The sequence below is a fragment of the Anopheles darlingi genome, chromosome 2 (genome assembly GCF_943734745.1).
Source record: "Anopheles darlingi chromosome 2, idAnoDarlMG_H_01, whole genome shotgun sequence".
NCBI lineage: Eukaryota > Metazoa > Arthropoda > Insecta > Diptera > Culicidae > Anopheles > Anopheles darlingi.
This window is the reverse complement of record NC_064874.1, coordinates 60,932,339-60,944,099: the sequence shown is the minus strand read 5'-3', so window position 1 is coordinate 60,944,099 and position 11,761 is coordinate 60,932,339. Positions and strand designations below refer to the sequence as shown.

The 11,761-nt window shown below is 43.9% G+C and overlaps 1 protein-coding gene across 1 annotated transcript; it reads left to right on the top strand.

The window, feature by feature from the left end:
• Positions 1-753: 753 nt before the first annotated feature.
• LOC125948051 (cytochrome P450 4C1-like) lies at positions 754-10,052 on the top strand. Its single transcript, XM_049673690.1, has 8 exons — positions 754-1,408; positions 2,679-2,876; positions 3,007-3,195; positions 3,586-3,658; positions 3,796-3,922; positions 8,430-8,627; positions 9,154-9,461; positions 9,577-10,052. The coding sequence occupies exons 1-8, from the start codon at positions 1,234-1,236 to the stop codon at positions 9,848-9,850; spliced, it is 1,542 nt and encodes a 513-aa protein (XP_049529647.1). The 5' UTR covers positions 754-1,233; the 3' UTR covers positions 9,851-10,052.
• Positions 10,053-11,761: the final 1,709 nt, after the last annotated feature.

The window sequence follows — 11,761 nt, the reverse complement described above, 5'->3', positions numbered from 1 at the left end:
AAAGGAATTATTAACTTTCTTGGTTACTTAATTATCTACAATTATTTACAAACTCAATAACATTCTTATTTGCTTACGAAGCGCAACGTACAGCCCAGAAAAGATTAACAAAGAATCACTAAAAGTTCTTAAAAACGGAATTAAACTATAACTTATAATTATTATTCTAATTAAAGCATGCGCCTAAAAAATGTAACGCATGATTGCATACATTCGTTTGCTTCTATCACGTCATTAGAATCCCAAAGTCCGAAGTGCAATTATCTTCCGTGTACATCACGTGCACTTCCGTTGTACAAAATGAACAAGCGTGCTACTCGCCAAAAACCGAACCGACGATCAATCAAAGGTCGATTGTGATTCACATTGATCCGTTAAATATAGAATACACAGCAGCATGGTTCACGCACGTGCTACACGTTAAAGTCTACCGAAATAGCGTGTAACATGCCAGAACCAGGGAGGGTTTATTGCATTGGACGCTGCACGCGTATTTAAACGAACTGCTAGAATTCATTGAGCAGTTTCATCGCACGACACTCCAGTGAGCCCTGAGATGGTAGCCCAACGGAGAAGCGAGAGCAAACGATCGATTGCTTATCATTGAGAGAGACAACAGCAGCAGCAGCAGTAATCAACACGAAGAAGGCCAAGATAATGGCCATGCAGTTTGTTCATATAAATCCCTCTATCGTGGGTCGCGTAGGCTCTCCGTGTCTAGAAACACAACCTTCACTCACACTCACTGGCTGGTTGGCTGGGTGCTGGCCCAGATTCATCAGACCGAGACAAGTGCGTGTGGTGAGCGGCTTGAGGGCTTGAGACTAGGCGAGTTACGCAGCAAGAGAAGCACCTCGTTCGGATCGAATAGTTAAAGTCAGTCGCGCGCCCATCGCAGTCGGTGCAACTGATCATCATCTCCGGTTAAGCGCCGCAGACGCGGTATCAGTTCTTCGCTTGCCTCGAGGTGTTTTGTGTTTGGGATTGAAGTGTGTCGCGAGAGTGTGCCTTTTTTTTGTGTGTGTGAAAATCTGGTAGACACAGATACGAACACCTTCGTTTGATCAGCTGTATTTGGCAAAACCATCTACTGGACCGGTATAACCCTTGTAGCGGTATCGTGCGTGTTTTTTTTGTTGTGAAAACCTGTTTTGCGATCCCGTTTTCTTTCGCGAGCTCTCGTTGCGCTCGTACTGTTTCGTTCGTGTGATCTCGGTTCGGATCTTGGGCGCTATGTCGGAGCTCACCAAGATGTTCCACGGAGCGCTCATCTTTGTGGCGTTCGCCGTGCTGCTGAACTGGATGATGAAGCGTTGGCGGCTCGGTCAGATCTATGACAAAATACCGGGACCGAAGGCCTACCCGCTGGTCGGTACGATGTACATGTTTTTCGGGAAGAAACCGCACGGTAAGCATGGGTGTCCGAAGGAGATATAAATGGGGGCAAGATCCACGATCAACAGATTGTCTTAAACAAGATAACGATTCTTGTAGAGATAAACACTCTTTCTCAAACATAGGGCCAAGGAGCACTAGCAATGATAAGTCTGTTTCAAAGTACCTTTGGACCTTACTTTTGGATGCAAAATAACTCTTTCTGCATTCTTTATACTTACGATTTACTATTCACCTTTGTGTTTTATCGTTTGTTTATTCACCAGATATCGCCTTTAAAATATAGAGTAGTAATATATAATATTTACAGATTTTTTTTTTACTTGTTTTGTGAATAAGTTGATGAATCAGTAGTAGTAAATGAATAAGAAAGTAACATTACATTCGGCCCCTGTAATGCAAATAATTTAGAAGCTGCAATCTTAATGACATTTAAACTTGACTTACTTAAAACATAATATCTTAATGATCAAAACCCCTCTTGTAACAGCATTTCCCAACGCCCTGTTTCTATCGATGCTGTGAGATTAAGTTGTGGTAAATCAGCGTCACACAGGGCTATGACCTAGCACAAAGTTTTTCCCCCCAAAAAAAACTTCTACCACAAGCAGAACATTTCCACAGCAATAACTTTGCAGAAGCGTGCGACCGAAACCGGCCGATGTCCGGCACCCAGGCCAGTGGCCAGTGCAGTAGTGGGTCGTATGTTGTGGAAGAAGTTAAACGCGCAAGTCATCCCGTTTTTATGGTCCACCAAGCATCATCACCCATGACAGTCCGCAAACAGAGTGTGCGACCTACTCCCATGATTCAATTACCCCACGGAGCCCCCGGGAGAGTATCTTATCTAACATCCCTTCCCATTTCCCCCCTCCGTTCCCCAAACCTCAACACATCCCACCTGAGTGACCTTTCAAGCGGTATTTCATGGAGCTTATCTCGGGCAGCCCTTCGGCCGGACTTATTTGGCGTTTAATTGCCTGATCCGCTGCGGGCGATATTCCCGGGAATGGTTGGTCTTGTCCTAGAGGAGTGGCCACGCGTAGAGTTTACAGCTTTACGTTCAAAGTTCTCCAGACCTAGATAACAGCGAGCGTCGTGCAAGGGTACGCGTGAATGAAGTCGATCTGGCAGGTTTTCGACCTAATGAACACTTCACCGAAGGACTGCGCTGCTGCACGTTTATTAGAACACTCGTTTCCAACACACACACACACACACCGGCACACATCATGTGTAACATCATTTATCACCCACGGTTTTCCCGTTTGCTTCGCTGGCAGAGATTTTCTACGTGATTGATCAGCGAACCCGAACCTATCCGGACCTGCACCGCGTCTGGACCGGAATGGTGCCGGAAGTGCGGATCAGCAAGGCCGAATACGTGGAGCAGGTCATCAGCTCGAGCAAGCACATCGAAAAGTCCACCATGTACAGCTTTCTGCACGACTGGCTCGGCGAAGGACTGCTCACTTCCAAAGGTATCCTCTCTCTCTCTCTCGCTGTTTTGCCGGAAAAGGCGCAGCTCCCGAGCCCGAGTTTGAACAACTCACCTTCTTACTCACCGGATCTCCGGTGTTGTTTCCCATTATGTGACCCATATCGCAACAGGTGAACGATGGTTCCAGCACCGTAAGCTCATCACACCGACCTTCCACTTCAACATCCTCGACGGCTTCTGCGATGTGTTCGAGGAGAACGCACAGGAGATGGTCCGGCACCTGGAACCGCACGCCAACACCGGCACACCGGTCAACGTGTACCCGTTCATCGCGAGCGCCGCGCTGGACATCATTTGCGGTAAGATGATGGGCAAGGCCCGGCAAAAGACCATCGGCATCCTTGTGAGTGTGATTAGATGGCAAGATGGATGGCGATAATTCCATCGAAGTGGGCTGCCGTTCAATGCCGTGTACGCACACACACGCACACACACACACACAGACACACAGGCGCCTACTGATGTTAAGCCTATTGCCGACCAGTCGTAATGTTGCTGTTAGTGGTACGCCAGGATGTACGACGATGATGTACGAGTGTCCGGATGTTCCGGTTATACCGAGATCTTCTCGATGCACACACACACACACACACACACACTGACGGTCTCTAATGGAATGTTGTGGTTCGTTTCATGTCATGTCCGGTGCCCGGTTTTTTGGTCGAACCATCGAACCATCCTCGGAGCAGAGACCGCTATGGGCGTTAAGGTGAATGCGCAGAGTGGTGGCAAGCAGAACGTCTACGTTAATGCAGTGAACGAGTGAGTGTTATGGGCCTTACGAGAGGTAGAGAGATAGAGAGAGAGAGAGAGAGAGAAAGAGAGAGAGAGAGAAAGAGAGCGAGAGAGAGAAAAAGGCAGAATCTAATGTCCAAGTGTTGTGTCCATTCCCCTTGTAGGCTAAGCCGGTTGTTCCTCGAGCGCCTCGTTCGGCCCTGGCTGCATGTGAACTTCATTTGGAACCGTTCCCGTTTCGCGAAGCGCTACGAGCACGCACTGAGCACTGTTCACGGTTATACCAGACAGGTGAGTGAGTGAATGAGTGAAAGAGAGGGAGGAGGGTCTAGTGTTCCGGTGGGCGGTTTCGGTGTTGTACTGATCGCGTAATGCGAATGGCGTGGGCACGCGTACAACGTGGCTAACTGACAATAGACACCCCCCGGTGAGAACGCACGTTGATCAATCTGGTTTAACGCATCACGTGTTTGAGTATTTTCCCTCATTTAGGTGATCGTCGTCGTGATTAATTAAAAGACTGATCACCGGGCCAACTGCTCCTCAGTACAACAAGTCACATGTTCAGAGTGTATTAACAACTAGTCAGAGTCAATGTTTACGGTTTGTTTGTTGTGGGATTATACGCAGTGAATGCTTCAGTAGCACTCAACACTGTAAAGATGCGTAAGCGAAGCTAATTGGAAGGAAGTGTTAAATATATTTGCAGGTTCTTCAAAAATAAGAAACTAAAAATATTCAAAAAGTTTTCCCTGTTGTTTTGTACAGGGCTACATTTCGATGGTTGTTTTTTATTCAACGAAGCTGAATACACTCTGTCCAGTTACTATAAGACCACCATCAGTTTGTTCCAGAAAATCTTCAAGGATCACAATTTCAAATCGAGACTTTTTATTACTATTTTCTACTCAAAAAATAAGTTATTAAACACTAAGGGGGATGGATAAAATCACAGGTTGAATTTTGACGGCATATTAACGAATAATGAAGTGTCTGCATAGTTTGGGTGAAACTTTATACAGCCGGTAGGGTCAAGATTGTATTTTTTCCATTTAACAAAGCACATCTACGTTTCAAGGAGAATCTCTGCTATCGTTTTTGATCAAAAACGGTGTGGAAAAGTTAACATATTAGTGAAATAATGCTTTTATCTACTAGAGAAAGAAGATTACGGCTTCGAATAAAGATCAGAAAATTGATTTGTTAGCCATATTTGCTAGCAGTATAGCATAAAATCCGTTGCAAAACATCTTCTGAGTTCGAATTAGTAAATGGGGTGCTGGGGGAAAGCAGTATTCTTCATTTCGTGAGCTTTAAGCGATGATTTTAACGGTTTGGAGAGACATATGAGAGTCATTGCTTCTAAAATTAACCAAAATTTATGAAGAGCATGCCAAATCCCGTTTTACACTTTTGAAACCATTCAGATTTGATAACGAATAGTTATTTTCGGGAATTAGATGATTTGGTTACTTCTTTTCGCTGATAAAAAAAATAAATCAAGGTGGTCTTATACTAACTGGACACTTCATTTTTTTTAATATGCGGCCAAAATTCAACCTGTGATTTTATCCATTCCTATTAGTGTTTAATAACTCATTTTTTGAGTAGAAAATTGTAATAAAAAGTCTCGATTTGAAATTGTGATCCTTGAAGATTTTCTGGAACAAACTGATGGTGGTCTTATAGTAACTGGACGGAGTGTATTATAAAATAGACTTCCATAATGTTTGCTTTTAGATGGTCTTTGAAAAAAGATATGACAATAGATAAACTTGGTGCGTATAGGAATATTTTATGACACAAACTATTGTGTATGTATTGGAGACGAATGTCTACTCATTTACTAGGTGCCCAATTTAATCAGCAACACTTTTTGAGTATATTTGCGATTGTGATTCAGTATTACAAAAATATGCGGCTAACAAATACGATAATCGTATATTTAACCTATTTAACAATCCTTTGAAAAATGCACTGTGGTCTGAAAACACTAAACGAAATGCGTTAGACAATATCTTGAATTAGTTCAAATATTCATAGATCTGGCGAATACTTTGGTACACTTTAATGGCGTCCTGAACTTTTGATATGCTGATTAAACAATAGCGATGGTACGTGATGTTTCGCACAGCATTATCACATGATCGGGGAACAGAGTTCTTTGCACGTTGTACAGCGGTTAAAAACCTTCTCAAATTCTTAAGAACGCCAACAGTTTGACTGGCTTCAACAGAAAAAATGTTTTTATGATGCCACCAAGGGTAGAGACTTGTTTTCTTGCGAAGTGCTGTAGCTATAACCATAGATGCATCAGGCAATATTTTTTGCGTTCAAATCAATCGAAAATGATCATCTGTAAATCCTAATAAAGCCCCATCCATTTAGAATCTGGACACACGTTTGTAATCACTGCAGCGCTTCTAGTGGTCACTTTGCAATTCTGTTGAGAGATTCTGTTGATCTACGCCTTCAAAAGCTATCGCCGATGGAACGCGAAAGTCGAAAAAAAATCTGCACACTCATGACTAAAATTCGATTTGGCTGGAGAAAAACTGCGAAACTCTTGAAATTTCCAAACTTAACTAAAAATACCGTATGCAAATGTTACTGGGGGACTTTTACCTTGATTTTAACACAATGAAACAGCCGAAAAGTGTAACAAATGCCCGATTCTGCAGACAAAAGTTATTCAACAATCTTGGGATCTCCCAGCGTGAATCCAACAAGAAAAACTCACGACAGACGTCATAACAGTTCGGCAAATATGTTTAAGAGAAGTTTTAACCTCATAAAAGCCAGAAAATAGCCAAATAGAACCCTATAGCACAGCTTGATTGCTCAAATCCGTGCTAGGAAGGTGTATGAACAAGTGTTGACCGATTTAAAACCATGCATTTTGATAGTACAACAAACGTAAAAATGCATTTCAAAAAATAACGGGCAAAAAAAAACTTTGCCAATCATAAGTGGAATGGTGTAGGAAGGGTTTGGATTCTTTACGGAGATAAATTTCCCCATAATATGATGATTTGGCGTGGGATTTGACATTGTGGCGACAAATCAAATGTGTTCACCATTCGGGCAACGTTCATTCGAAATTTGTGCAAGAAAAGAGTGGCTACAGAAAAGGATTTTGTCTTGCATTTGTCCACCAATGATCCTGTGTAAGTTTGGCATGATTGAGATAGCTGTTCTTGTTGAAGGTGTGGCGTAAATGTTTGGTATTCAAATAGATCGATTTCACAGGGAAAATTATCAATCCACAAAAATGTCTGGATTTTCGTTACATTGATTTCTATTCGACAATTATCACAAGGAAACTTAAAAAGTATATAAGAAATGTATAAAAACCCTCTAAAATGAGGGTGATGTGCAACAAGGGGGCAAATGATGTGACTGTTCTAAAGTACTGTGCAAAATATTTTCGGTGATGTCAAAGGAAAAGCTAAAAAAGTCATACAAAAAATGAATGAATAATTTTCATCAATATTTTTTATTAAAGATAATAAGACAAACCTGCAAAATGACACCTTTCTTTTCTTTTTACGTCAATTTTTGGCTGAGATATGAACTGTTTTGTGTGTCCAGATTCTAAATGGATGCGGCTTTAAAGTCAGCAAAATATCGTAAAAGGCCAGGAGCATGGTGTAAGGCTGCATTTAAAATCATTTAAGCATTAAACTATTTGAATTGAAATACAAGTTATCCTATATTCACTGCCTTCGCGGCATATTGTTTTCATATTGTTAAAGCACAGACCATAACTCCACAAACAAAAGTCGAACGAACAAACGGTGAATTGATCAATTAATTTCGGTGACATTTTCGTGAGAATCAAATGCATTGCTATCACCCACTTGTGGGATTGCATTCTACCAAATGGTATTTCAATTCGATAACCTTATCCTTTGCTTCCTAACCATCAATCAGTACTAGCTGCTAAGGCCCACTTTATTGCAGTAAACGTTTCAATTGAATTGATTCTAGGGTCTCGGCATGGGCCCTGGGTCGCATAGTAGGTGGGTTTACATACCAACCCCATCAATAACCTAAATACCAAATTGAAATCCAACAGCATTGAGTTGCAGCTGCTTGGAATGCTTGGTTAGACAACCGCCTGCCGACACCGGTAGCATCGGAACGGTACCCGTAGCCTACTTAATTGTAGAGGAGACGCCATTGTGGAGTTTGCGAATGCAAATCGATCCAAACCCATCATCTAGCAGCAGCCGAGTCTCGAGTCAGCGCAAACCGTCAGCGTCCGATCGGTCCATCCTTGAATGGCGTTTCTTATCGACGCCTTCCTCGGAACCACCCCCACCGCGAGGTCCACGCCTTTCCCCCTCCTTGGTGGTGGACTCTTTGTCGTCCGGCGACGTGGACGTCAGGATTCGATGAGACGGGACTGCACTGCAATCACAGTAATGCCATCAATTACCGAAAGCACCTTGCAATGCACTGCAGATTGCAATCACCATATTGCCTTCGCTCCGGAAACCATTCAAGAGCGCTTCCCGGCACCCACTTCGCCCTCTTTGATTGCGATTCCTTCGACTCGGATTCCAGCATCCGGTGCCGGACCATTCAGTGGGTGCACCCGTTGTTCCGCGCTATACAATAAGTCCCGTCGGGGACTTCTACACGAACTTCTGCCACTCGTCCGCTCTTTCTCTCTCTCTCGCTTTCTCTTTCTTTGCCAGTGTGTTCCACATTCCAGACCAGTTCCGGACTGACCACCGGTCTTCCATTTCCAGACCACGCTTCTTACCTGCGCTCTTCTTTCGCTTTTAACCAGGTCATCCGGGACCGGAAGATGGCCCTGGCGCAGCGTAGCAACGGTGAGCCCGCCGAACCACCTTCCCCCGATGGTGACTCCTTCGGGCGGACGAAGAATCGGTTGGCATTTCTCGATGTGCTGCTGCAGGGCAATCAGGCGCACAATCTGCTAACCGATGAGGACGTCCGGGAGGAGGTGGACACCTTCATGTTTGAGGTAAGTAGTGTGTTGGTGTTGGTTGGTCTCCTTCTGCAAGGAGTCGCCAGATGGCAGTAAAGAAGACGCGTAGCGGTCGAGTAGCTTCGTTCGCTGTTGGGTACTCATCAATGTAAGCGGAATGGTCGATAGCCATTGATCAAAGGGAACTGATCACTGTTTGGAGACACAGCTCTACGTCATCCAGTGGTCCATCCTTTTGATAGTTGTTCCTCCTGGTAACTCCAAGCAATTCCGAGGACGATTCGTAAATACTCACATTTCCTTGCATAATCGGATGCATTTCCGGTTCCGGAGTCTATTGTGAACGGTTCGAGGTAGCTACCAATACCTGCCTACGAATCATCGCCTCAGCAACTCGTTGTCGTTTGTGGTTTTGGTCTTTCCCTTTCGCTGACTTGTCATCGTGGTCGTCAGAAACGATACTTCGCTTGAATCATTCCAAAAGACACCGACCACTGGGGTGCTCCAGGGTTTTGCACATTCCTAATTGTCATAATTTCCCCCCTTCTCCACGAATCCTTAGGGCCACGATACGACGACGGCCGGCATCAGCTGGATACTATTTCTGCTCGCGCTCCATCCGGAGATACAGGATCGAGTGTACGAGGAGATTGAATCCGTACTGGGCAAGGACACTAGCCGACCGGCAACCATGCACGATCTGAACGAACTCCGATTGCTGGAGCGTTGCATCAAGGAGGCGCTCCGCCTATACCCCTCCGTCTCCTTCTTCGGTCGAACACTCAGCGAGGACATCGAACTGGCGGGCCATCACATCCCGTCCGGGACCATCGTCGGCATACACGCCTATCATGTGCATCGAGATGAAAGGTACGCGCCGGTGCATCTGACAGTCGCGACGTTGACGTTGGCGAAAATGAGTGGCGGAAATGATGATGGAAACGGGAAACTGTTCACTTGACTGGTTTCTGCTTTCTCCGTGCAGGTACTTCCCGGACGCCGAAACCTTCGATCCGGACCGGTTTCTGCCGGAAAACAGCGAACAGCGCCACCCGTACGCGTATATTCCGTTCAGTGCGGGACCGAGGAACTGCATTGGCCAGAAGTTTGCGCTGCTCGAGGAGAAGAGCGTGGTGTCGCGGGTGTTGCGCCACTTCCGGCTCCGTTCGGGCCGGACACGCCAACAGCAAACCATCATGCACGAGCTGATTACCCGACCGCGCGATGGCATCCTGCTCTACCTGGAATCTCGCCAATGAGTCGTGGGCGCAGTCAAGGAAGGAGTGGAAGTGTTTGTGTGACCTTTTTGCAGTTCGTGAGACGCGAACGACGAAAAACGCGATCGGTGTTTGTTGATGAAACTGTCGATGAAAGTTAAATAAACGCATGTGCTACAGTTATTAAACTGATTATTTGTTTAATGTTTGTTTCAATAAAATGTTGTGACATTGCTATTTGTAGTGAAGTTTTTTGAGTACGTAAAATAGAATTTGATATTCATCAACAAACAATGCAGCCTCGCATAGCTAACCATCAATATCTCTTGCAAAGTCACAAACTTGTTACAACGATTGCAACTCTGCGATGTTTTTATTCAAGTTATGTCCAATACTTTTGTTCAAACTATATTCGATAAATGGCACAAATGATGGGGAATAACATTAGTATTTTTTTTTTCTTTGTTTATTGATAGTTATTGTTCTGATATAAAAAATTAATGATTTGTTACTGTCACCATAAAAATTTTCATTTTATCTTGCAACGGAGTGTTATTGTTTATCATTAGTTTTTTTTATCAATTATCCATTTTCACATTGAAACGTAATTGAAATGTGACATCATGTATTCTCTTATGTATTACATTGATAAACTGTGTCAATTAGCGAGAGCTTTACTGCAAACACGGTAGTTTGCCCAGTGGAATCAAACGGATTCCAGGTAAATTATGAACAATAACAAAATGAACCCTTGTTAGCTATGAAGAACAGTATTATAAATAAATAATAAAAAAGCTAAATATTTCAGTACATTCATATAGAAGAATATTAAATTAGAAACAATGAAACAAAAAACGGGAATAAAGCCGATATAAAAACCGCTATAAACAGTGACAGCTCTCCCTCAATATATTTGCATTGGGCTTCGGTACATTTAGCTAAACATGATTATAGTATGGACGCGAGGTTAGGGTTCCTATTCTAATGTTTACACTTCTACATGCATGTTATCTGATGCTGATTGTAATAATGATATGATTGTCAAACTTGGCGGCATTCGCATTTTAGCCGAACAAGGGAACAACAAGGGAAATAAAGCCAATTATTTCCATCTCTCGATACGATCTAGTTGCCGATGTCTTAGAATGTGATACAAAATTTTCAATTTCCTCGCCACCCGCAAATCCACCAAACGGCGTAACGGCGCTTGTCGAACAAACATCGATTTATCATCGTGCGCTCGCTGCGCAGTTCCACTCGATTGCTGGCGTCGCTCGAGAAATTCGGCACAATAGCAGCAAGAAGCAACTACGTGCAAGGAAACGAAACATTACACCGAATTGTACGCTCCATTAAAATGGCGTCGAAAGAAGGGGCCCGACACGTAAATGTGAGCGCAAGCAGCGGAAGGTGTTGCGGGGGTTGTACATTTTTCGGGGAAACTTTTTAAGTATAACTGCCACCCCTACCGAGCTACCCGGGGGGTTGCATCGCGCCCTTCACTGACAATCCGTAGACACGTTGCCGATTTCGTTCCATTAGGCAAATGGATTTCGAATGAGCGACTGCGTAAAACTTTGATCATTTATGTTCGCTAGACGATGCCATGTTCGACACATGATCGCGGGCCGGATAAGCGGAGTGTGCACCATCGCACCCGAATGGATAAATGACAATCGCGTTTATCAAATTTAGCGATAGTAACATTATTTGCTGCGCGGGACGGGGGAGACGTGCTGTGCGGCTTGATAAATCGAAGCAAAGTTTAGCGTTTCGATTACCGCCAATGACTGGATGCTTTAGTTTAGAGTGTTTCTTGGGCGCTTTAGAGCATTCCGGTATTGTTTTCATTGATTGTACTTCGTTTGTTTTGAGGCGTGCCTATCGTGTTTCAATTGTATCGTTCTGAATGGATAACATCAGTCTTTAAGTCAGAGGAATGTGGATCTTTAT

Bases quoted from the DNA above. Each gene is read 5' to 3' on its own strand.
- LOC125948051 (XM_049673690.1), top strand. From the start codon at position 1,234: ATGTCGGAGCTCACCAAGATGTTCCACGGAGCGCTCATCTTTGTGGCG. The intron at 3,923-8,429 runs GTGAGTGAGTGA...GCTTTTAACCAG, and splicing joins TTCACGGTTATACCAGACAG to GTCATCCGGGACCGGAAGAT. The intron at 8,628-9,153 runs GTAAGTAGTGTG...ACGAATCCTTAG, and splicing joins TGGACACCTTCATGTTTGAG to GGCCACGATACGACGACGGC.